Raw genomic sequence first — 26,742 nt, 5'->3', positions numbered from 1 at the left:
CCCCCGCCCCTGCGCAGGAGGCCTGCAGAGCCGAGGCTGACAGCCGTCCACCCCTCCCCAGGGCTCCCGACTCCCGACGTGACAGACAGCCACCGGGTTCATTAGCCACAGGCCCCTGGGTGCGGGGAGGCGCAGCGGGGTCTCCTGTCTGGGGGGCGCAGGGGGGGCACCGCCCGCGGCGCCCAGGCACTCCAACAGGAGCTGGGGCGAGGGGGGGGCAGCGGGCTGGGGGGGCAGTGTGTGGGGGCACCGCCGCCCAGCCCCAGCAGACCAGCAGGAGCCCTGTCCAGCCACCCTGCCCCGGCCCCTCTCCCTCGCACGGGCACGGGTGGGGGGCGGGGCCCCCAGGGGAGGGGAGCCAGAGTGGCCCAGGGCCGCCTCTCAATCATCCGGGGTCACTGACGGGAGCACCAGCCACTGCCTCAGACCCCACCCACCTGCCCTCTCTCCCCCCTGCCCTCTCTCCCCCTGCCCTCTCTCCCCCTCTGCACTCTCTCTCCCTGCCCTCTCTCCCCCTGCCCTCTCTCCCCCTGCCCTCTCTCCCCCCTGCCCTCTCTCCCCTGCCCTCTCTCCCCCCTGCCCTCTCTCCTCCTTGCTCTCTCTCCCCCCCTGCCCTTTCCCCTACCCTCTCTCCCCCCCTGCCCTCTCCCCCACCGCCCTCTCTCCCCTACCGCCCTCTCTCCCCCCTGCCCTCTCTCCCCCTGCCCTCTCCCCCCCACCGCCCTCTCTCCCCTACCGCCCTCTCTCCTCCCTGCCCTCTCTCCTCCCTGCCCTCTCTCCCCCCTGCCCTCTCTCCCCCCTGCCCTCTCTCACCTGCCCTCTCCCCCTGCCCTCTCTCCCCCTGTTCTCTCTCCCCTGCCCTCTCTCCTCCCTGCCCTCTCTCCCCTGCCCTCTCTCCTCCCTGCCCTCTCTCCCCACTGTCCTCTCTCTTCCTGCCCTCTCCCCCCTGCCCTCTCTCACCTGCCCTCTCTCCCCCTGTTCTCTCTCCCCCCTGCCCTCTGTCCCCTGCCCTCTCTCCTCCCTGCCCTCTCCCCCCCTGCCCTCTCTCCCCCTGCCCTCTCTCCCCTGCCCTCTCTCCTCCTGCCCTCTCCCCCCTGCCCTCTCTCCTCCCTGCCCTCTCTCCCCCTGCCCTCTCTCCCCTGCCCTCTCTCCCCCTGCCCTCTCTCCTCCTTGCTCTCTCTCCCCCCTGCCCTTTCCCCTACCCTCTCTCCCCCTGCCCTCTCCCCCACCGCCCTCTCTCCCCTACCGCCCTCTCTCCCCCCCTGCCCTCTCTCCCCCTGCCCTCTCTCCCCCCTGCCCTCCTGAGCCATCAGAGTTGGCAGAGGCAGACCCCGGGGCCCCACTTCCTCTGCAGGGACCCCCCAAAGGCACGGGAGGTCTGAGCCCAGCGAGGCAGGTGCTGAGGTGGACACGCAGGCCGCCGCTGTGGCCACTCTGACACGGGGTCACGTCGGTGTTATCAGGACAGACCAGTGTGTGCTGACGCAGCCCGGCTCCCCGCGTGGAAGGCCTGCACTGGGCTGCGGAGCACGCCCCTACCACAGGCGTCCCGGGCGTCACCCTGTCACCACCCTGCCACCAGGCCCTGGCGTCAGGACTGTCACCATCTCCATCACCCTGTCACCACCCCCATCACCCTCACCCACATCCTGGCGTCACCCCTGTCACCATCCCCGTCACCCATGTCCCAGACTTCACTCCAGTCACCGACACTGTCCGCATCCTGGACATCACTACTGTCACCATCCCCATCACCCCTGTCACCAACCCAGACGTCCCAGACATCATCTGCCACCGTCCCCCTCACCCACATCCTGGGCATCAGCCTGTCACCATCTCCATCACCCACATCCTGGGTGTGATCCCTGTCACCGTTCCCCATCACCACATCCCAGACGTCACCCCATCACCGTCCCCATCATCCATGTCCCGGATGTCATCTTGTCACCATCCCCGTCACCCACATCTCAGACATCACCCCGTCACAGTCACCCACGTCCCAGGCGTCACCCTGTCATGGTCTCCATCACCCACGTCCTGGGTGTCACCTGTCACCATCTCTGTCATCCATGTCCCAGGCGTCACCATCCCCGTCACCCACATCTCAGACATCACCCCGTCATAGTCACCCACGTCCTGGGCATCACCCGTCACCGTCCCCGTCACCCATATCCTGGGCATCACCCCGTCACGGTCCCCGTCACCCATGCCCTGGGTGTCACCCGTCACCATCTCCATCATCCACGTCCCTGGCGTCACCCGTCACCGTCCCCGTCACCCACGTCCCAGGTGTCACCCCGTCACCGTCTCCATCCCCGACGTCACTATTTCCTACGTCAGCACGGCAGGGAGCGGTCGCCCAGCCCACTAGCCAGCGCCTGGCCTGGCCTCTCCCAGCTGCGGGTCCCAGAGATGTCCGGGCGGCTCTGTCCCCTGTGGCCTGCAGGGCCCTGGGGACCGTCCGGCCCCATCTGGGCAGCCCGGGCAGCAAGGCCAGAGCGCCACACAGGGCCAGGCGAGGGGCTCCCCGGGATGACAGGACCCGCCTCTGGGCTCAGGCCAGGTCCGATGGACGCGCTGGGCTGCGGGCAGGGCTGCCCTCGGGGCCCCCGCACCCGGCAGGGCGTCTACAGAACTCTCCCACGGCCTCACCCCTGCTCCGAGCGGGGTGCAGGACGGAGAGGAGACACTGACCTATTTCTCCTGGGCGACAGGCGGAACCCCGGCACCCACCTCCTGGTGCCAGCCCCGGGCATAACGCCCAGACACGCCCACCGGGGGTCTCCCTGTCTGCACCCTCAGCACCCGCACGTCCAGCCGAGGCCGCCGCCCCTGCTCTGGAGGGTGTGTGGGGAACGGCCACTCTCGGCCACTCAGGGCTGGACGCGGCGGGCTCGGCTGACACTCGGACGACAGGGACACGCGTGTGCATGTCCTGTTGCGGGGCTCTGAGGAAGCAGGTCAGACACACATCCGTGTTCTTTCCCTTCCACCCGGGAAGCCGAGTATGCGTGTGCGTGTGCATGTGTGCGTGTCTGTGTGTGAGTGTGGATATGGGAGAGTGCCTGCGTGTGTCATGTGTGTGAAGGTGAGTGGACATGACTCGAGAGTGAGTATGTGTGTGTGTGTGTGTGTGTGTGTGTGTGTGTGTGTGTGTGTGTGTGTGTGTGTGTGTGTGTGTGTGCAAACTCCCTCCCGGGCTGCTGTGTGCCGGGTCCCCAGGGGACAGCTCTGCTCTCACACGTGCCGTCCAGGGGGGCGCGTCCAGCCTGGGCCCTGCAGAGGACAGGAAGGAAGGGACCTGCGGCCAGCAGAAGGGACAGGCCTCAGATGGCAGCTTGGACTCGGCCTCAGGGACCCCGAGTCGCGACCACCCCGGGCCCCAGCCTCAGAGACGGGGTGTGAGTCACAGCCGCTCTCAGCACGCAGCTTCGGGGACAGTCACACAGCAACCGGCGATCAAGACAAACGGCCAGGCCAGGGCCCACCTCCAGGAACCTGTCATTGGCGAGTCCTGGAGAGCCAACAGACACACGCACACACACTCACATGACAAGCACACACAGCACAGACACCTCCACAACCACACCCACCCACACAACACACACTCACATACAGACACCTGTATACACGCCTGCACACAACACACACCCGCACACACTCGCATAACACTGACACCTGCTCACACACCTGCGCACAGCACACACCTGCACACACAACATACCTGCACAAAGACAACACAAACACCTGCTCACACACTCATGCACAACACACAACTGCACCCTCCACCTAACAGACATTTGCATACATACCCTCACACAACACATACAGCACACGCACAGCACACAACTGCACACACACAACACACACATCTGCTCACACACCCATGTGCAACACACAACTGCACATACTCACATAACACAGAAAACTGCATGCACACCCACACACAACTGCACACACTCACATAGCAGACACCTACACACATACCCGCACACAATACACACAACACACGCTCACATAACAGACACCTATAATCACACCCGCATACAACACACAACTGCACACACAACACACTGCACAGACACACCCACTCACGCACAACACACAAATGCACACATACAACACACACCTGCTCATACACCCATGCACAACACACAACTGCACACAGTAACATAACACAGACAATTGCACATACACACCCATACACAACACACTCCTTCACACACCCACACACAACACACATCTGCACACTCTCACAATTGCACAGTCATACATAAGACCCCTGCACACACACTTATGCATAACACAGACCTGCACCCACACTCATACAACACATGACCTCACACACCTGTGCACACTTACATAACACACACCGACACACGACAACCCGCACAAACACACTCAAGTATGACACGTACCTGTGCGCATACACACTCACATGACACACACCTCATACCCACATCTGACACACACCCATAACAGACTCACATAACACACTTGTGTTCACACACATGTACCCACCTGCACACACAGAGAACACATGCACACACATGCTCATGGCGGGCAGGGTGGCCACAGCGAGCCCCCAACACCTGCCACCCCGCGCCCACAGCCCAGGGAGATGGGCCGGCCGGAAGGTGACAGGCCCGCCCGGAGCAGGGAGAGCGCGGGCGGCGAGCCCGGCTTTAAAGGGCCCCGCAGCGGCCTTCCTGCCTGGTCAGCACTTAGCCCGGGCCGGCAGTTACTCCGGAGTCTTCCCAGCCATTTAATTTTAGCCGTTTATTCCGATGCGTGTTTGGGGGAAGCCGAGACCGTGAGTGAAAACAGCTCTGCAGCCCCGGCCCCCTGCTCCTCCCTGCAAAGGGACCCCCGGGCCTTGCCTTCCTTCCCACTGAGCCCAAGGCGAGGTCAGTGCGTCACCCCCAAGGGTACGCAGGACTGGGCCACCCCTCGTGGTGCTTGGGAGAGGTGCAGTGCTGGTGGACCCTTGGCCCGGGGCTCCTGGCTGGCTGCACTGCGCCCCTGCGGCAGGGAGGGAGGCGGGCGGGCAAGGACGCTGGCAGGAGAGGAGACAGGAGGAAGAGCAGGAGGGCTGTGGAGGAGGAAGCTGGCCCCACGGCCGGGGCTGGCCGGAGCAGGGACTGGAGGCGGCTCCGCCTTGGTGGTACCCTCCCTGGGCCGCTCTCTCGGACACTGGGCTTGATGGGGTCAGCTCAGGAACGTTCACCTGGACTCCTTCCCTCACTAAAGCCCACGGGAATAGGCCACTGGGGGGTCTTACGGGGATGAGGACGGGGGTGGGGGAGCAGGGCAGCCTGGGCTAGCCACCAGCCCCCCTCCCCCAGCAGCCAGGGGATCTGGAATAAACCAGATCGGCAAGCACCTTCTCCTGGGCCCCAAAGACAGAGGCACTCACCTAGGGGTGCGGGGAGGTTCTGCCAAGGCCTGTTTCTGAGGACGCCCACAGACGGCCTCTTGTTTCTGTTTTCACTTGTTTTGGGAACACACCCAGTGATGCTCGGGGTTGCACCTGGCTCTGCACTCGGGAGTCAGTGATTTGCTTCTGGGAGCTTGGTCTTACAGTCTCTGGATGTCAGTGGGATTACACGGCGCTGGGGGCAGTCTCTGGGTGTGACTGCCTAGCTACTGGAAAATGGGGGATCTGGGTGGAAGAGGCCCAGTCCCGATCCGAGCAGGCCTGGAGATCTCAGCCCCAGGTCCCACACACCTGGGTTCCTCTGCTGGTTCCTTCATGCGTGAGGCTCATCTGAATATGTGGAGAGGGGCCTTGAGCGTGGCTGTGGCTAGGTTCCGGAGGTCTTTGCCGTGGGGGCTCTGCTCGGCACGAGGAGGGAAACTCAACCCACCCACTCTGAGGGGCCCCGGTGAAGACAGCCAGACGTGGGGGCAAGAGACTCAGACATATATACTCAGACACAAATATCCATACACACATATACACACATTATGCACATATATTCATATATGTACACTCACACACAGGTATACACATAATACATATTCATATACTTACACAAATATACACACAATATATACACATACTCATATACATATGCTCATATGCTCATACAGGTACACACACAATACACAGAGACATACAGGTATTCATATACAAACACAAATATAGGGGCTGGAGCAATAGCACAGTGGGTAGGGCGTTTGCCTTGCACTCGGCCGACCCGGGTTCGATTCCCAGCATCCCATATGGTCCCCTGAGTACCGCCAGGAGTGACTCCTGAGTGCAGAGCCAGGAGTAACCCCTGTGCAGAGCCAGGTGTGACCCAAAAAGCAAAAAAAAAAAAAAAAACCCACAAATATATGCAGGTCTATACACACATGCAGATACACATACATACAGGTATAAATGCACAATATACATGCGAATACATATATACACATATACATATATACACATATGCACATACACAATTATACATAAGGTATACATACATATACAAACTCACATATACGTATACATATATGCACACATACATGCACATAGGCATAACACATAGACAAGTACACATATTGTATATATGCAGTCACATTCCATATATGTACACAGACACACAGATGTATACCACATACTTGCTAGGTACAAACACCAGTGCGCGCGCGCGCACACACACACACACACACACACACGCACGCACGCACAGCTCCCCCGAGGAAAGCCTGCTGAGCCGAGCTGTGTGGCAGTACTGCCCAGCTGGGCCTGCAGCTCTGAAATGGGCTTTGGGGAGGGCAGGGCTCACGCGGGGCACAAGGTGTGAGTGGCGGTGACACAGCAGCAGGGCTGTCTGCCGCATGCCCCCTGGCCCTGCTCCCCGAGGTCCTGGGTCCTGCTCCCCGCGGCCCTCAGCATCATAGGAAGGGTCCCCCGCATGCCACAGTTGTGCACACACATGAGCTCACACATACATGCACGCCTCCAGCTGCGAACATGCGTGTGTGGAGGTGCAGATGTGGGGGTGCTTCCCTGTGTGTCTGTGGCCTGTGGCCTGCAATCTTGAGCTGTGGGGGTCTCGTCTGAGCGGGCACAGTCTTGGGGGCTGGTGCCCTGCTCCCCAGCCGAGAAGGAAAGCAGTGAAGTACCATCTCTCGGTGCAGGCCCGCACCCCAGCCTCCACACCCCGCCCTCTGGGGGGCAGCGTCCACGTTCAGCGGCTTCCGGGGTACCAAGGAGCCCATGATGGCACTTTCAGAAAATAAAGGTGAGGACAGGGAAAGGGAGATCCGCCCACGATGGCTGGCGCCAGGCTCTGGGGAGAGAGCAACCCCGCCCTGGGTTGGCTATTTGTGTTCGTTGGCTTACGGGCCACACTTGCCGGTATTCACTTACTCCTGCCGGAGCTCGGGGGACCACATGGGATGCCAGGATGGCACCTGGGGTGGGCGCGTGCACGGCAAACGCCCCCCTCCGCCCACTGTCCTACTGCTCCGGCCTTACAACCCCACCATTAAAATCTATGAAACATTACGTTTTGCAATACAGGTGCTGAGCGAGAAAGAGGAAAAGTACCACAGAGGCAGGCTGGGGGTGGGGAGGGTTGGTGGGAAGGAAACTGGGGACAGCGGCGATGGGCAATGTGCACTGGTGAGGGACGGTGTTGGACATGCTCTGGCTGACACCTAACCATGAACAGCTCTGTAACTGTGTATCTCACGGGGATTCAATTTAAAAAACAACAACAGCTGTGACACAGTTAGTCACTTTTACCCGATTCCTGGCTCTGGGGTACTGAAAACTCTCAGCACGAGAGTATTCCCTGGGTCCTGGGCGTCCACTGAGGAAGCACGGTGGCTTTCCCTGGGCGACCCACTCAGGGGGACCGAGCGAGCACTCACACCCCTGCTCATAAGACAGAAGCCAAGAGCTGTGTAAGTCTGGGCCCACGGGGTCCGCGTGGGGGCAGTGGGAGGTGGGGGTTCTCGGCCACCAGGAGGACAGGCAGGACCCCGGGCTTGACCGTCCCCCCCCAGACACACACAATACGGACTGCCCCCCGGTGCCTCCGAGCTCTGCCAGGAGCGGCTCTTATAAAATACACCATAAATTTAAAAACCAGGGGCTGGAGCGATAGCACAGCGGGGAGGGTGTTTGCCTTGCATGTGGCCGACCTGGGTTCGATCCCCAGCATCCCATATGGTCCCCTGAGCACTGCCAGGAGTAATTCCTGAGACCAGAGCCAGAAGTGACCCCTGTGCATCGCCAGGTGTGACCCAAAAGGAAAAAAAAATTAAAAAACCAATCTCGAGAGTATGAGATGTTTGTCAGGGCGGGGCCCGCACAGAGGGGCAGAGGCCGTGGGGCGAGAGGCCACCAGGCCGCCTTCCCGGCCCCCTCCGGCCCCAGCAGCTCAAACCTCTGAACCACTGGGGGTGGAGCTGGGCACCGTCCTTCCCCTGAAGCCCTCGCCCCCAGCGTCCACCGCACAGGGCCTCCTGGCAGCCCTGACCTCCGGACGCCACGCTCGTCCAAGTCCACACACACATGCTCCTCCTGAATTCCCGACTCACCCCAGCCCAGTGTGGAACGGGACCCCCGCCAGCGCCGATGCCAGGAGCAGAAAAGGCCTGGGGGCGCTCAGGGCAGCAGAGGGGCCGAGGCCCGGGAGGACTGCGGAGGGTGGGCTCGGCGGGGGCTCTGTCCTGGCCCTCCCGCCCACCGGGGCCCGGCCTGCTCCAGGCGAGGCACCGTGTCCCCCCTGTGCGCCAGGCCCGTCAGCCCAGCCACCAGGAGACGCTCAAGGACGCCTCTCGGCGAGAGGAGGGGATTGGGGGACGGTCTGAAGTGCGAGGGGCGCCGGCCAGAGTGGGGGTAGGAAGGGCCATGGTTGGGGAAGTGGCCGCTTCACGGGCCTGGCCAGAGGGGGCCTGGGCTGAGCAGGGGCGGGATGGTGCTGACGGGGGTTCGGGCGCTGACGGTGACTCCCTGTCTCCGTGGCAATGCTAATGCACTGGGGTGGCTTTTTCTTTTTGAGGGGGGCCGCCAAGTAGTGACCAGGGACCCAAGGTCACTTCCAGTGGCCCTAGCGGTGCTGCTCAGACAGGCTGCTGGGGTGGGCCCTGCCCCAAGTCGGGTAGAGGAACCCCAGAAGGAGGCGGGCCCGGGCCCTGCCTCCCTCCCTGGGCCCCACGCAAAGCACGCGAGAGGGGGGTGTGCAGGGGAGTGGGGGGAGGGAGAGTGTGCGTGTGTGTGTGTGTGTGTGTGTGTGTGCGCGCGCGCGTGTGTGTGAGGGTGTGTGTCGGTGGGGTGGTGAGTCTGGAGCCACACACAGCCGGGGGGCCCTTCCCATCCATCAATCCCCCCGGACGTCTGGCTGCACGCGAATAACTGTTCTTCTTTCCAGGAGAGCCCGCCTGGGGGTGGGCGTGGGGAAGGAGGAGAAGGAGCCTAAAAATACTCCCTATCTGACTCACTCCGCTTCCAATCTGACAGGCTGCCTGCCAGGTGGGGGCCTTGCCTGTCCCATTTTCCCTCATCTATCTTTGGCAGGACTTAACGAGGGCAATTTCCGTGCTAGGAAAGACAAACCGTGGGCAAGGGGAGCTGATCCGTCTCGCTGTACCCTGGGCTCCAGATGAGGGGATGACAGTGACGCTGGCGGGGTCGGGGGTGGGGGGGAAGGTGTCATCCCAGGAGGGGGTTGATGGGGGCACCCTGGGCCAGGTGACCTCCCTCCGTGCCCCCGGAGTGGCTCAGGTCTCAGAACAACACCCCCCTCCCCCCCGACCGATTCCAGATTAGACCTTCGCCTCCGGCGTCCTGCTGGGAGGGCCCAGGGGACGCTCAGGACCCCAGGAAGGCCCGGAGAGACGGTGCGGCGGGCAGAAGGGCGCTTGCCATGCACGGGGCCAGCCCCAGCTCGATCCCCGGCTCTGCAGAGGGTCCCCGAGCCTGCGCGTCACGCAGCGCAGAAGCAGGAGAAAGCCCCCAGCACGCGTGGGCGTGGCCCCAAACCAAAATGAAGAAATGAACCAAGATGGCTGGAACCTAGAGACGAGACCCGCAGGCCGGGGACAGTCCCCACTCCCAGCCGGGCCTGCTGAGCCCGTGCTCTGCGCGTGCTCCTGCTCACACGCAAGCGTCCACGCCCTGGGAGTGGACAGTCGAGCTCGGGCCCATCCTGTGCGTGTCTGCGGCCTCCCTTCGCTCCTCCCTTCCCCGGCGAGCATGTGGGGCGGGGGGCGGGGGGCGGGGAGTCCTGCAGCCCGGGGTGGCCTTGGTGCAGACCGGCCAAGGTCAGCGGCAAGGACTTGGTCCTCCTCCGCCTCCGTGAGCTGGGCTCTGCCTCCTGCCTGCGGGTCCCCCACGCGGGGGGGCGGGAGGAGCACTGGAGGCAGGGTACTCTTTACGGACTACGGGAAACTCTAGTTCCGTGCTGACAAACGGCTCTGAACGCAGCCTCCGTCTCTGGCGTCCCCCCCATTCTCGAGGGTCCCCGAGCCCCGAGGGTGAGAGATCTCGAAGGAGAAGATGTGGGCATCCCCTGAGGGCCCCCTGGGCCCCGGAAGCATCCCGGGTGGGGGCGGGCAGCAGAGGCTGCGGCGACGGCCCCTCCCGAGGGTGGCTCGGGCTGTGGAACCCAGACTCCGTTGCTTCCCTCCCTGCAGGCCAGCGATGGAGCCCAGGGCCTCCCGCAGCCGCCCGGCCCCAGGCACACCTGACACGCGGCGCAGGGCCGAGAGGACGAGAGGACGGAAGCCCGGGAGCCTGGGCAGGGCGGGGCGGGGGGGCCAAGCTGGGGGCACAGGAAGAAGGAGGAGCCGAGCCCCTCAGCCACGCTCGGACCTGCGGCGGGGGCTGCTTCTCACAGAGACACTTCCGGCCCCCCCCCGGACCCCCCCAGCGGGCGCACTGCACAGGAGAAGAGGCTTCCTGCTCTGACACGCCTGGACACAGAGCAGGCGGCAGGACCGGCTGGTCCCCGGCCACCAGGCCGCTTCTGCTGCTGCGCACTGCCAGGGCCACGGAGTCCCCAACACGCGGACGGGTGGCTGCGAGCACAGAGCATCCGTCTACACAGGAGCGGGGACGGGCCACACCACTCACCGTACCCCTCACTCCCTCCATTGCCGCCCTCCACTCGCCCCGCCGTCCACGTGACGCACACGCCGTCCACCGCCCCACTATTACCACACCATCCACCGCTCCAGCCACCACAACCCACACACCATCCACATGCCACCCACACACCATCTACACACCATCCACACACCACCCACATGCCATCCACACACCACCCACACACCATCCACATGCCACCCACACGCCATCCACACACCATCCACACACCATCCACACGCTATCCACACACCACTCACATGCCATCCACATGCCATCCACACACCACCCACACGCCATCCACATACCATCCACACACCATCCACATGCCATCCACATGCCATCCACATGCCATCCACCATGCCATCCACACACCACCCATACACCATCCACACACCACCAACACACCACCCACACACCATCCAGACACCACCCACACGCCATCTACATGCCATCCACACACCACCCACACGCCATCCACACACCATCCACTGTGATCCGGGCATCACCCACGGTGCAATCCACGGGGCTGTGAGGGCCTCGAAGGCAGGGGCTGCCCCTGGGGTCTCGGCCGTCTGTCCCTGGAGTGTGAGGAACGTCCTGAGGGGCTTCTCCCCCCCTCCCACTGGCTAAGGGACGGGTGGCGGGGTGGGGGTGCCGACACTGCCGGGTGGGGGGAGGGGGTGCAGCCCCACAGCTGGTGTCCACCCACCAGGCGCCCACCGGCCCGGCCTCAGGCTGGGCTCTCCGCTGGGGCTGGCCTGCTCCGGGGCCCCGTCTCCGGCCCAAGTGAGTGAGCTGCGTCCACGGCAGCCCGTGTCCTGGGGGCCCTTTGGGGGCGCGTGGCCCTGACCCAGTGCTCCCCAGTGCTGGTCGCGCCACCTTCAGAGGCCAGCTCCTGGGGCGGCCACCGAGGACCCACAGAACTGAGCGCCCCAGCCCCGAGGTGGTGGCCCGGCCTAGGCCCAGCATGGCCCAGTGGGGGCCGCGTGAGAGCCCCCACACCTCCAACACGCACACATACTGCCAGCACGGGCCAGGGCGGCGGGCGAGGGCTGGGCACTCGGCACCCACGTGCAGGTTGAGAACGCAGCGGGAGGGACAGTGCCCAGGGACAGGCCTGCTTCCTGGGCGGGCGGCCCCTCCCGCCCTCCCGCCCTCAGGAAGGGACGTTGAGGGTGGTCTCGGGCCGTCTCTGCTCAGAGGGGGAAACCACGCCAGGGCCCGAGCCCCGAGACCATTTCCCTAGCGGGAACCTCCTCCGCGAATGCCTCCGGCCTTGCCCTCCCTCTTCCCTCTGTTTGCTCCCTCCCTCCCTCCCTCCCTCCCTCCCTCCCTCCCTCCCTCCCTCCCTCCCTCCCTCTCTCTCCCCCTTTCAGTCTCTCTCCCTTCTTTCTCTCTGTCTCTCTGCCTTTTCTTTCATCGCTTCTGACTTTATCTCCTGCCTCTTCCTTCCCTCCCTCCCCTCTTCTTTCTTTCGTTCCTCCCTTCTGTTAAAAATATTCCCACCCAGAAATAATGTTTGCATTCCCAAGCGAAAATATACTCGACTGCCAACGCCACCCCGCCACCCCCACGTTAGCACACGGGACCCCACATACAAACTCGGTTCTGCTCTTGGAGCTCTTCACTTCAAACAGACTTGAAGCCCTCTGCGGGACCAGTCTTTCGGGAAACCAAGGCCCGGCCCGACGGCCCTGCCCCCACCGCTAGTTCCCCTCTGGGCCCTCCACTGGTGCCCGGGCATAGGGAGTTCCGTCCGCCGCCTCCAGGAGGCCGAGTTCACACGCACGGACAGCGCTGAGGAAAGAAGCAACATCTCCCGCCGGACGCACCCCTGGCCCGGCAGCCACCAGCCCCGAACCCAGGGCGTCAGCGGCGAGCGGCGGGGCCGGCCCTACCTGCGGTCGTTCCTTCTCCTCCGGAAGAGCTTCTTGGTGTGTGCGATCTCCACCTCATGGGGCAGCGGGTGGTAGCCCTGCGGGGGGAGGGGGGGACAGAGAGGCGGGAGTCAGTGCCGAGCCAGGGCTCCCGGGGTGATTCCCACACGCCGGGGCAGCGAGGGGAGCCCCGGCCCCACCCGGCCTGGCCGAAGGACGGGGAACGCCGTGTGGACAAGCTGCCCCCGGGGACCCCACGCCGGGGAGAGGGCACGGAGGCCTGGCACCGCACGGCCGCCCCAGTGTCACCAGGAGGGACGCCCCCCCACCCGCAGCCCTGCCCGGTGCAGCCCCCAAACCGAGCAAACGCAGTGGGCCTCAGAGCCCCTTGCGTCCAGTCCCGGAGGCGTCACCAAGAGCCCGGCTGTGCCCGGAGATGCCCCGGCTGTCGGAGGGCAGAGCCGGGCCCCTCCTGAGTGCACACACCGCCAGCCGGGCACGCTCGGGAACGCCTCTTCTCCGGACACAGGACGAATCCCCCGGGCCCTAAGCCCCCTGCCGAGGGTCTCAGACCACACCCCAGCGAGGGACTCCCCCCCCCCCGCCCCCGCCTCGGTCTCACTCTCCCGGGCGCACGCTCTGGAACCGGCTACACACTTTGCCGGCTTTGCCGGGCTCCGTGGGTGGGTTTCCCCCGGGCTGGAGAGACCCTGGGATGGGGGCGCTGCTCCCGCCAGCCCCCGGAACGACTCCCGGCACTGCTGGGAAGCTGTGCGGGGCCGGGAACAGAACTCGCCTTGGCCACGGGCACTGTGACCCTGGTGCCCCCTCCCCGGGCCACGGCGGGAAACGTGCCCTGGAGGGGGAGGGGCACCACCAAGCCTAGCGGGCAGTGGGGGGCAGAGGGGGCTTCTGAGATCTGGGGTCCCAGCTGGACGCCCGGGCCGGGCCTGAGGCAGGGGCAGTGCTCTGGTGATGACCCCCAGTGCCGGGCACGCACAGAGGGTCCAGCGTGCAGGGGAGCGGCCAGGGGCATCCCGCCCCGTACGAGGACCTGTGATGGGGTCATAGGGCATCTGGTAGCCGCCCTGAGCTCAGTCCTGCTGGGCAGCCCGGGGCCTGGGACACTCGGCCCGGCCTCCGGCCAGTCCAGGACAGGGTGCAGCCCCCTGAACCCGCCCGCCTGGGAGGCAGGAACGAGGGCTGGCGCCCGGCAGCCAGGAGGGGCCCCTGTGGCCAAGGCGGCCAGCTCGGAGGCCACCGTTTACTCTCTTCAATACGGAACGTGACCCAGGCGACGCAGCCAGTCGGCCCCTCGCCTCCCCTCTCCGGCCGACGCACCAGGCCAGGGTCACCGCAGGAGCCCTCCAGGACACAATGCGCCCCAGTTTCCTGGGGCCTGTGGGGCCTGGACCGTGCCAAGGCTCCCCCAGAGTCCAGGAGGTGCCCTGGGACCTCCGTGTCCTCAGCGCCCCTCCCCTCGGAGCTGCAGCGGCCCCTTTCAGCACAGTCCTCACTCCCCTGTGTGACTCTGAGTGGATGACTCGACCTCTCTGGGCCTCATTTCTCCACAGCCATCATGTGGAGATAACGAGCACCAGAGTTAGGGTCTCTCGGGCTCTGCCGAGCTCCGCAAGCATCCTGGGTGCTGTCCTGCTCCTTGTCCACCCGCTAATCTGGGGCAGGCAGAGGCCAGCGGGCAGGAGGCACGGCAGGGGGGAGGGGCAGCGGCGCAGGGCTGGGAAGGAGGGAAGAACTGGCAGACGGGCTGGCAGAGCCCCGTGAGAGGTCAGAGGTCAGCAGGGCCCCGAGTCTCCGCTGGGGACAGAAGGACGCTGTGCTCCCCGCGGGCCTCCCCGCCCAGGGCCCACCCGGGCAGGGCTGGGTCGGCCTGGCCTCCCCGCCCGGGGCAGAGGACGGTGCCCCTGGCCGGGCTCAGAGTCACGAATGTGGTGGTTAGTAAAACACAACTGCACAGAGAGCTGGGACGAGCACTGGATGCGAGCAGAGCCCAGGAGGGACAGGAGGTCAGAGAGAGAGAAGGGCGGGGGGAGGGGAGGCTGGAAAGGGTGGTCCCGGGGGTGGGGGGTGGGCGCAGACTGGCAGCCCCGGCCTCACCGGGGAGCTGGTGCCCTGGCTGCCTGCTGTGTAGACAGAGGCATCACCGCGGGAGGAGGGGTCCCTCACGGCAGCCCCACGGCCTGGGAGAAATGATTTGCCGGCGGCTCACCTGGCAAAGGGCGACCCTCCCAGGCGACCCTCCCGGGCGACCCTCCCGGGCGGCCCGGGATGGGAGCCTGCCCTGGAGAGCAGTGCTCGGCCCCCCACCCGCTCGTCTTTGACGGAACGTCCTAGCCCCCCGTGCACACACCTGGCTGTTCTGTCCCCTTTTCTGGGCGTCCCCAGGAGAGGGCAGATGGGCTCTGTTTACAGTGCTCTCGCCCAGGCTGCTCCCCGGCAGCCCCTCCGCCCCGGGGGTCCCACTGCAAAGGCTGTGAGCCCGAGATGGGAGGGGTCTACTCGCTCTCCAGGGCACCCGAACCGGTCTGAGGCCCGAAGGACGAAACCAACAAGGGGCAGATGCCAGGCGGGCGGGGAGGGAGGGAGGGAGGAGAGGGCCTGACCCCCTCGGACGGGCCCACGCCTAAGGCCCGAGGCGGGAGTGGCCCTGGGTTTGACCCCGCACTGCAAGCGGACAACCAGGGCCCGAGAGACCTTCCGTGCCCGCCCCCAGACGCCGAGCCCGGCCCCCGCTGGCCGCACCAGAGACAGCGGCCCCAGGTGCCCGCACCTGGTCCTCAACTACCAGTCACTCGGCTCCAAGAAACCGGAAGCTAACGAGAGCCGAGTGGGCGGGACGCTGGCGCGGGAGGGGAAGACGAGGCAGAGGACACGAGTTCACGCCCGGCCGCTCCTCCAGTTCACGAGGCCTCGGGGATGGGGGTGGGGGGGGCACACCCAGCCCCTAAAGCCCCGGCGGGCAGGGCGGAAGGGCAGCAGGGGGCCCCTGAGGGCAGGGAACCTGCGTCCAGTGACACTGGGGACCAGGGGCCACCCAGGCACGGCTCAGTCCAGGGGCCTCGCCCCGGCCGACCTGCTCCGAACGGCCCGCGGGCTGGGTGCGGGAGCCGCCTCACCGCGGGGACATGCTCAGAGACTCCAGAATGGCCGGGGCAGGAGAGAGACGGGGATGCAGGGGATGCAGGTAGGGAGGGGCGGGAAGGACCCCGGGAAAGGCCGGGAGGGAGCCGCTGCCCGGGGCGAGGCCCAGGAAGGGGTGACGGGGCTGAGAAGAGGGGCTTCGGGCTTCGGATGTGTTTACCCCCCCCCCCCCAGCAGATCCGCAAAGCACACTGAGAGACACAGTGAACAAGCTGGATTTGAAGGAGCCGGGAAAGATAATGTCACTCTGGAGAATGGGGCCAAGACTCGGGATGGGAGTGGATAAGAACGGGGGCCCCCGACGGGGTCTCCGAATCTGAGCAGTGGGGCCAGGGGGGCGCTGTCCAAGAGCCCTGAGGCAGGGAGGAAAGTGACGGAAGCGTGGGATTCAGCAACGACCACCGGGCGTTTCTTCACTATCTGTGTTTGGGGATCACGCCCAGCAGTACTCAGGGATCTAGGCTCTGTGCTCAGGACTGACTCCTGGCTCTGTGCTCAGGACTGACTCCTGGCTCTGTGCTCAGGGCTGACTCCTGGCTCTGTGCTCAGGCTGACTCCTGGCTCTGTGCTGTATGCAAAGCAAGCGCCCTACCCGCTGTACCATCTCTCCGGCTCCTTCCTGGTCCTATTGTAAAATTAAATTTTCTCCGTGACACCAGGGACCGAACCTGGGACCTTACATCTGCAGAGCCAGTGCTCTGCGGCTGTGCTCCAGCCCCTGCCCCCAAGACGTGGTTGGGGGGCGCGGCAGGAAGGCTGACTGGGAGGGAGGCAGGACCCAGGAGGGGTGGGATGGAGACTCGAACCCGTGGGAAGGCCCAGACAGAGACAGGGCGGGGGAAAGAGCAGGGGAAGGAAGTGATCCCAGAGAGGGGGAGCCTTCGGGGTCCGTCTGCGTGGCGGGCCACAGGACGATCACCCACCCCCGGGATTGTTACCGCCGCGTCTTCTGGGACCCGCCCCCGAGGAGCTCTGGGAAACACGCGGCTCGCGGCTGGAGGAGGAAAGGCCGCAGGGCAGCCCGGGAGTGCCCCTTTGTTCCCAGGCTCTGGAAGCGGGCGATTCCCAGCTGAGCTGGAAGGCCGGGACGTTTTTCCCAGGCCGCGCTCAGAGGACGGGAACAATACCTGAGCGCGGACACGGCCACAATTGTTTCCACTGCGGTTATTTTGGGGGCGCTGAGGAGGATGGGCTATTCCGAGACGTTTCCTTCGCCCGGTTCCCCTTAGGGAACGGGGAGGCCGGGAGGGGGCTGCTGCCGTGCCCAGCCTGCTCGCCGGCACGTGCGCCCCTGGCGTGGGGGGGGGGGCAGGCCTGGGGGCACCCCCGCCGGAGCCTGTGACGCCGGCCGGCCGGGGCTCGTTGTCCCTGTCCAGACATGGGGACACGGAGAAACCTGGGCCCCCCCGGCAGGGACGCACGGCGGGGGGTGCTCACGCCTGGAGGGGCTCCTCGGGCTCCGCGGCTGTGCGGGACACGGCCTGTCCGCCACTGGACCCCGTCTGGGCTGGACACGGGTCTCAGCCCTAACACAGTCGGGGGTCCCCAGGGGGAGCCGGCTGGGGGCAGTGGGCTGAGGGTGGGGAGGGGCGGGGGTCTCGTCGTTTCAGGTGTCTGGTCCCACAGGTGACGGGAGGCGAGAGGCCACTCACAGACGCTGTGTGGGCAGTGTGTGAGTGTGTGTGTGTGTGTGAATGTGTGTGAGTGTGAGTGTGTGTGTGAGTGTGAGTGTGTGTGCGTGAGTTTGTGTGAATGTGTGTGAGTGTGTGACTGCATGTGTGCGTGTGTGTGAGTGCGTGTGTGTGACTGTGTGACTGTGAGTGTGTCTGAGTGTGTGCGTGTGCAAGTGTGTGAGTGTGAGTGTGTGTGAGTGTGCAAGTGTGAATGTGACTGTGTGAATGAGTGTGTGTGCGCATGCACGCAAGTGTGTGTGTGACTTCCGAGTCTGTACGCCTCACCGGGCTGAGGGGCCGGAGGCTGACCACAGCACGGCCAAGAGGGCGGCGAGGCTGTGTCCGCAGGAGCCCTGGGCTGGGTCCCTCCACGCGCCACTGGGAGTGAGTCCTGAGCACTGTGTGAAACTTGGAAACCAAGAGAAGATGATGCTGATGGAGGGCGAGGAGCGGAGACGACAGACACTCAAGAGTAGGCGGGGCCAAGGCTCAGACACGGGACACACGCTCTGCCTGTGAGGCCAGGCCACACTCACACACACACACACAAATGGACTTACACACACAGAGAGAGACTCACAGACACACACAGACACAGACACAAACACAGACAGATGCACAGACAGACATTCACAAGCACACATGAAGACACATGGACACACACATACAGACACACAGACTCACACACAGACACAGACACACACAGAGACTTACACACATAGACTCACAGACACACACACAGACAGATACACAGGGATACACAACGACTCATACACACAGACATATACATAGACACACACAGATTCACACATACATACACAGATACACAGAGATACACAATGACTCATACACACAGACACATACATAGACACACACAGATTCACACATACATACACACAGATACACAGACTCATACACACAGACAAACATACACACATATACACAGACACACAGAGACATGCAGACACACAGAGAGACATATAGACACAGAGAGACACACAAACACACACAGACACACACAGACACACGCAGACTTACAGACGCACACAGAGACATACAGACACACACAGAGACTCATACACACATAGACACACACAGAGACATGCAGACACACACAGAGACACACAGACACACAGAGACAGACACACACAGACACACACAGGGAGGAGAGAGGCTGCTGGCTGGGGTCTCCGGCGTGGGGTGCTGATGGCCCCGCAGCCCTTAGGGGTCTCTCTTCCTGCAGTGCACAGAGGCCCCCGGGCCCCACCCCCAGAGGCCCCCCCACAGCTCCCTCCCATGGCCGCTGCCCAGCCCACGTGGCCCGCGAGGGCACAGCTGTCCCCGGCTGTCCTGAAAGGACCCGTCGGAGGGGGTCACTGCTTCCTCACAGCCCGCGGGAACAATGCCCTTGTGCCGGCCGGGAGCCCAGAGGGGCCCGTCCTCTCCTGCCCGGCGGGGACGCGGCACTGACCAGCGGCCAAGGGCCCAGCCACAGACTGTCCTCAGGGTCGCAGGTCGAGGACCACGATGAGGGGTCGGGGCAGCTATCCATCGGGCAGGCGCGTGCCCTGTACACAGCCAGTCTGGTTTCATGCCGGGACCCCATATGGTCTGAGCCTGCCAGGAGTGATCCCTGAGCACTGAGTCAGGAGTCAGCCCCAAAGACAAAACAAAAAAACAGGATGAACTGGGTGTGACAGGAGCAGCCTGCTGAGAGCATGCACGTGCATAAGTGTGCGTGTGTATGTGTCCATGTATGTGCATAAGTGTGTCTGTGTGCATGTGTACATGTGCATGCACATGAGTGTGTCTGTGTGTGCATGTGTGTCTGTGTGTGCATGTGTGTGTGAGTGTGCCTGTGTGTATACATGCATGTCCGTGTGTGCATGCATGTGTCCGTGTGTGCATGCGCATGTTTGTGTGTGTGCTAATGTGTATGCGTGTGTGTGCTCATGTGTGTGCTCATGTGTGTGTGAGTGTGCCTGTGTGTATACATGCATGTCCGTGTGTGCATGCATGTGTCCGTGTGTGCATGCGCATGTTCGTGTGTGTGCTAATGTGTATGCGTGTGTGTGCTCATGTGTGTGCTCATGTGTGTGCGTGCGTGTGCGTGTGTGTGTGTGTGTGGGGCCGGAAGGACGAGGACAGCGCTGGTGGGGGCTGTGTGGGACTGCAGTGCTGGCGGCACGTCGGCCGCCGAGGGCCAACTTGGCGAAGGGTCTCTGCAATGAATTCCTCCAAGTGAGTCACCCGCCTCGGACATGCTTGAGCGAATCGCACTCACGTTTCTAGAGAAACTCTGTGCTCAGCACACGACCTTTGGCCAGGGAGGGGTGATCCCGGAAGGCCTCACGCGGGCTCTGGCACCAGGCTCTCTCCTCCGCACCTCATCTGGCTCTCGGCCGGCCACAGCCCGGCTCCTCATCCCCGCGTGGGGCGGGACCTGTGTGCTCAGAGCAGGGGTGTTTCCTGGGCTCAAAGGAACTGGACTCAATGACCGAAAACCAGGCAGAATGTTCTAGAACGCTCTCGATAGAACACTCTATTGAGAACGTTCTAGAACACTCCAGTACTCTCCTGTCCTTGCAAGCGTCTTGCTCCTGAACCAAGGTGCTCCCTGGACCCTTGGGGGTCAGACAGTCCTTTCCAAAGCGGTGTGTCTGGGGGGCTGGCGCAGGGGTGGGGTGGTCTTTACCCGGAAACACGTGGAAACCAAGGCTGACCGCTGCGGGGACTGGGATGTGCTTATGCTAGAGGAGGGCCTGGCCTGGGTGATAGGCCCGGGTCACTCTGTCCCCCACGGCCGCTCTCCGGAGTGCAGGAACCTCTCCCACTGGCCTGAGGCGGCCCGGCTGGCTGGGGGGGCCGGTCCCCGCAGGGAAGCCTCGGGAGCCGGGCAGGAGACACAGGCCAGCCTGAGGCCCTTCTGTAAGGCGCTTCCTCGGCCACTGCACTTCCTGGAAGGTTCTGTCTCTCTGCCCAGGTTCATGCCAGGGCCCCCGGGGAAGGATGAGGCGGGGCGGAAGCAGAGACAGGGGAGCCCTGCTTTGGGGGTCAGGCGTGTCTGTGGGTGCTGATCCCCAGGGAAACTCTAGAACCAGCGATTGGGCACAGGGCCCGGGGGTCTTCCCCGAGGACCAGGAGCCCCGGGCACCACTGCAGCGCTGGAACCCCACCCCGTCGGGGACCCCTCCCTCCCACCGGGGCTGGCCCGAACATGGCCCTCTCCCGGGTGAGGGGGCTCTGACCCGTCACGGTGGCCCAGACTCCAACCCGTGTTTCAGTGTGGACTTTTGGGCAACAGTTTGTGGTGCTCAGGGCTCACTCCTGGCTCTGTGCTCAGGGTTCACTTCTGGCTCTGTGCTCAGTGCTCGATCCTGGCTCTGTGCTCAGTGCTCACTCCCGGCTCTGTGCTCAGGGCTCGCTCCCGGCCCTATGCTCAGGGATCCCAACCCACCTTGACGGAGGCTCCCACCAGCTCTGTCCTTCAGCGCTGGCCCCCTGGCTGGACCCGGGGCCGGGGTAGCTCCCAGCTGGTTTCTCCCTTTGCGCCTCCCCACACAGGGTGGAGGCACAGCAGTGACAGGACGCGTGGCCGGGTGTTTCCGAAGTCCCCGGGTTTGGCACCTCTGGGTGCTTGCAGGTACTCAGCAGAGTGAGATGTCCCAGCCCAGCCTCCGTCAGCCCCCAGAGCTGGCGGGGGTCGCCCTGTGCCCCCACCACGGTGAAACTCAAACCGCACCAGCCCGGAAGACCCACCGGAGCTTCACACACGTCCAGGGGCCGCGCCACCCGCAGGGGTGTGCCAACAGCTGTCAGGGGCAGCGCGGGCACACGGCGGTCTCAGGAGGGGCTGCGGGGGAGCCAGCCCCTTTCCGGAGCCTTCTGGGGCTCGTCTGCCCATAGGGGCCCCTGGCCGGGAGCTCGAACCTGCACCACCCGCCTTTCTGGTGCTCAAGCTGCTGTGGACGTGTGTGTCTGTGTACACACACGTGTTTGTGCATGCATACATGCATGCACGGAGTGTTCACGCATGTTGGTGCAGAAAGGTGCACGCCCACGCGCAAGTGTGTGTGCTTATGTGATTGGCACATGTCTGTCCTCGAGTCCTTCAAACCTCTTTAGGGTGACCTCAGCTTCTGCTGCCGCCTCCTTCACGTCCACTCCAGCGGGGGTCAGGGACCCCCGGCACAGGCCCGCCCTCTGGACCCTCCGCCTTCTCCCCCAGAGGCAAACATCTGCTCTCAAGCAGCTCCCGAGGGCCGTCCACAGCCCCCGGCAGCCCCTCGCCCACACAGACGTGAGCAGCCCCCGAGGGGGAGGAGAGCGGGGAGGGAGGGGAGCATCTGCAGAGGGAGCGAGTGGGAGGGGGCTCAGAGCTGCAGGGTCCCACGTCCCAGGGGGGCGGGCTGAGGTGCTGGGAGCAACCCGCAGGGTGTGAAGTCAGTGTGAACTCGGGACCCCCCCTTCCTCTCCCACCCGCCCCCGGCGACATGGCACGTCCGAGCCGGAGGCTTGTTTCCCGGAGAAACCGAGGAAGAGACGTTCTGGGCTCGGGGACAAAGGGGCAGGGGGAGGGGAGAGGAGGGGCAGGGGGGTGGGGGAGGGAAAGACTCAGATTCCCAGGGCTAGGGGGAGCAACGTCCCGCCACCCATCTGGGAGCCGGAGCCCCAGGACCCCAGGGTCCGGGGGTCCCGGCTGCTGCGGGGTGGGGGGGACGGGGGTGCGTCCCTGCCCGGCGCCCTCCCTGCGGGCGGGCTGGGATTGTGCTGCTCACAATGGGAGGAAGAGGGTGTAGGAGGGAGGTCCCCGCGCTGACCCCGGCATTGTTCTGAGGCCAGAGGAAAGCTTCCGCCTGCCTGGCCGCCCGGAGCCCGGCTGAGCCGCCGGCCGTCCTGGGGGGGCCCGGGGCCATTCACAACCGCCTGCGGCCCAGCACGTAGCCCCGAGTCCTGCCCCCCGCACGGTGCCCGGCCAGGCACGGGAGCACGAAAATAAACCGGCATCCCGCCCCCCCCTCCCCCGCCAGGAAGGAGCAGGCGCGGAGGGGAGGGTGGGGACGGGGGTCTCCTCACACCCCGGGCCTCCCACCCCCCACTGGCGCTGCTGGCCAGTCTGCTGGCCCCTACTTGGAGGGCACGAGGCTCCTCGTCCAGTGCTCACGGGCCGGTCAGCACGCCACAATGGGTCCTGGGCGGGAGCAGGGCCTGCAGTGTAGGGGGTAGGGGGCCCCTGACCCCAGGGCCACCGGATTTTCCCCAGCAGCCCCTGGGCCTTGGTCCCTCTGCTCCAGAGCTCCGGACACAGCACGCCCCCAGGGAACCCCTGCACCCCCGACCCCCTGTCCTGCAGGACACTGCCCCTCGCCTCCACAGCCCTGTCTGCTCTCCGTCCCGACTCCCTGAGAGCCACACCCCTGCCTCAGTCAGTCCACCTCCTCCAGGAAGCACACCTGGCCCCCAGGCAGAATCCCCTGGGCACAGAGATGTGCATATACAGACAACTAAGGTACACAGAAGGACACTGGACCCAAACACAGGTGAACACACAGACAGAGACACACACATACACACCCACTGGTATATACTCAGCCACACACAGATGCAGACACACACAGACATAAGCACACAGATGCACACGGAGAGGTAAGCAAGGTGCATGTGCACGCACACATCACATATCACACCATGTGCACACATGCATACACGTGCACACGTGTGCATACACATGCACACATATGTACACATATGTACACAATATACATGTGCACATACACACATGCATACACAAGGGCACGCGTGCACACACACATGCACACACACACGAGAAGGGAGCGGGGCCACCCTGAGCTGGGCCGTGAGGGTCACTGCGGGGGGCTGCGTGTGGCCCGAGGCTGCCTCTGCTCTTGCCTCGGCTCAGACCCACGAGGCGCGGGCTCGGCCCCCACCGCGGCCTCCCCACAGCCCAGCAGGCAGACCCGGGCCGGAACCCGGGGCCTGCACTGCCCAGTGTCCAGCAGGGAAAGGGCCCGGGGCAGCCTCTGCTTGTGCCTGAGGCCGGGGCCCCCACCCTGCGCATCCAGCGGCGAGGGGGAGGCGAGGCCAGTCCCAGGAGCCCAGCAGGGGAGGGGCAGCGGGCAAGGGCACGGGGCCCAGCGCCGGGCTCAGTCCAGACCCTCACCTGAGAGCATGTGCGCGTGCAAAGGCCCTGGAAACCTGTGGGCCCTTTGCCCAAGCACTTCTCAAAGGCACACAGACACACAGACACATACACACAGATACACACACAGCTACAGACGCACACAGAAACACACAGACACAGACACACACACACATACAGACACACGCAGATACAGATGCACAAACACAGACAAATACACAAATACAGATGCACACACAGACACACAGAGACACATACAGACATAGATACACACAGACACACAGAGAGACATAGACAAGAGACACAAGCACACAGAGACACACATAGATACACAGAAGCATACAGACACAGATATACACATATGCAGACACACAGATACAGACGCACACACAGTCACACACAGAGATACACAGACACACAGAGACATATATACACACAACAGATATACACACAACAGAAGCACACACAGGCACACACACACACATACGGAAACACAAACCTAGACACACAGATATACAGACACACAGAGATACACACAGACACATACACACACAGGCACACAGATACAGATGCACACACAGACACACATAGACACATGCAGACAGACATAGATTCACAACAGACACACACAGACACAGATGCACACACAGGCATACACAGAGACACACACATACAGACACAGACACAGACACAGATACACACACATATAGAAACACACACAAAAGCAGACACACAGATATACAGACACACAGGCACACAGAAACACACAGACACAGATACACACACAAAGACACACACTGATGCAGACGCACACAGGGGCACACACATACACAGACACACATAGACACATGCAAAGACACACACACACATACAGACACAGACACATAGACATATGCAGACACATACATAGACACACAGACACACACACCAACAAAGTGGGCTCTCCCACACCTCCCTCTCCCTCAGGCTACCCGGGGGCCAAGGCAGGAAACCGGGGACCCCCCGGCCTCCCACCTCCTGCACGGAGGGGCCCCTGCTTTTGCCCCTTGGAGGGGCGGCGGGGGAGGCGGCCCAGAGGCCGAGGGGCTGTCCAAGGAAGCCCCCGAGACGGCAGGCTGCGCAGGGGCTGGGGGCTGGGCACGTGAGGGTCACAGTACAAGCATCTCTCCCTTCAGAGGTGCTGGCGACGGCTCCCTGCCTGCCTGCACCTACAGGCACACGCACAGACACACGCACGCACGCACGCACGCACACACACTCACATGCACACACACACTGCACAGCCCCGTCTTTCTTTCCATTTTTAGCGCCTTCAGCAGTCGGGGAAAACAGTTTCTGTCCCGCTATTAAGGAAGTGACCCCGACCTCCTCCCTGCCCCCTCTGAGAGAGTCCGGGCCCCCGGCAAGCCTGTGTCTGAGCTCTGCCAAGGGGCCCTGGGGGTCAGGTCCCGAGGGCCGGTGTGGGTCCCAGCCCCCCGACCAGGGCCCCTGAGACAGCACGGTGCAGGAGGTGGGACGGGCGGGGCTGCGGGACGGGCCCGGGGCACTGAGCGGGGCGGTGTGTGGGCACTGTCAGGAGAGCACCCTGCAACTCCCGGGTGTGAGCGGCACAGCCTCGTGCCCACTGGGGTCCCGTCTGTGGCCCGGGGAGGAATCAGCCCCCGGGATGAGGGCCGGCTGGCCGGCCCCCATTTTCCCCAGAGCGAGTGTCTCGGGAGCTGGGGTGCCCGGGAAGGGGCAAGTCCCTCTCCCCTCTGCCCCCCAAACCCGGCTGCCACGCAGCAGCGGCGCCCCCTGCTGGCAGGACGCGCCAGCACGGCCTCTGCCTCCCTCCTGGGGCTGGCGGGCCAGTTTCTCTCACCTGCCTGCGCAGGGGCCAGGCTGGGGAGTGGAGGGCTAACCCCGAGACTCGCTGTCCCCTCCCCGGCCGGCCCCCTGACCTCTCAGGCCCCAAGGGGGGCTCGCAGCAGGAACCCCACCCCCCGCCTCACCCGCACGCCCATTCACCCCACTGGGCTTAGCCGAGAGCCTCGTGCCACTGGGGTCCCGGGTGCCACGGCCGAAGCAGGGCGGCGCATGGCAGAGTGAGCACATGCGGGGCGTCAGAGGGCGGCGGGGCTGGGGAGGCCGCTCGGGCCTTGCCTCTGTATGAAGCGCAGGGTCGGCCTGGCCGTGCTCCCAGGCCCCGCCCTGCCGCCACCAGCACCCTCCACCCAGGGCACAGCAGCCTCGCCGACGGGGGCGGGGGGGGGCATGAGTGTCAGGGTGGGGTCCCCCGAGGAGCATCAGCAGGTCTTAGGCTCCCGGGGTGCTCCCGGGCTTCACCCCAGCCCCATGCCGCCGTGTTCTGCAGAGAGGGGGTCTGCACACTGACACCTGCCCGCTGTGTCCCAGGAACACAAAACTCAGGGGCTGACTCCTCTCGGGATCCCCCACCCCAGGGAGAGCCGGGAGGGCAGAGGCCCGGTGGGTGGTGCACTGGCGCCCTCTAGTGGCAGCAGGCCACAGTGCAGCTGTGCGTCCTGCCAGCCTGGGGGGTTCCTACGGAGGAGCTGGCTACCCTCAGCGGTACACGGAGGGTCCTTGGCACCCTCCCAGGCGCCCCCGTTTAGAGAGAGATGCAGGGGCGCGGGGATCTATCTTCATGGCCATACTCCCCACACATCCCGTCACTATGCCTGGATTCCCCTCCCTCCCCAAGACACACACACACACACACACACACGCACACACTCTCTCTCTCTCTCTCTCTCTCTCTCTCTCTCTCTCTCTCTCTCT

General features: G+C 64.1%; 1 protein-coding gene across 2 annotated transcripts in view; it reads right to left on the bottom strand.

Annotated features, from left to right (window-relative positions):
- The window catches only part of CTIF (cap binding complex dependent translation initiation factor), a 220,656-nt gene that overhangs the window by 105,820 nt on the left and 88,094 nt on the right, over nucleotides 1-26,742 (bottom strand). For both annotated transcript variants that reach the window (XM_055129445.1, XM_055129446.1), the window contains exon 7: nucleotides 12,991-13,067. In XM_055129445.1, coding sequence (XP_054985420.1) covers nucleotides 12,991-13,067 — 77 coding nt within the window. The remainder of the gene's footprint in view (nucleotides 1-12,990; nucleotides 13,068-26,742) is intronic.

The sequence above is a fragment of the Sorex araneus genome, chromosome 2 (assembly GCF_027595985.1).
Source record: "Sorex araneus isolate mSorAra2 chromosome 2, mSorAra2.pri, whole genome shotgun sequence".
Classification (NCBI taxonomy): domain Eukaryota; kingdom Metazoa; phylum Chordata; class Mammalia; order Eulipotyphla; family Soricidae; genus Sorex; species Sorex araneus.
Note: the sequence above shows the minus strand (reverse complement) of the source record. Positions and strands in the feature narration are given on the sequence as shown.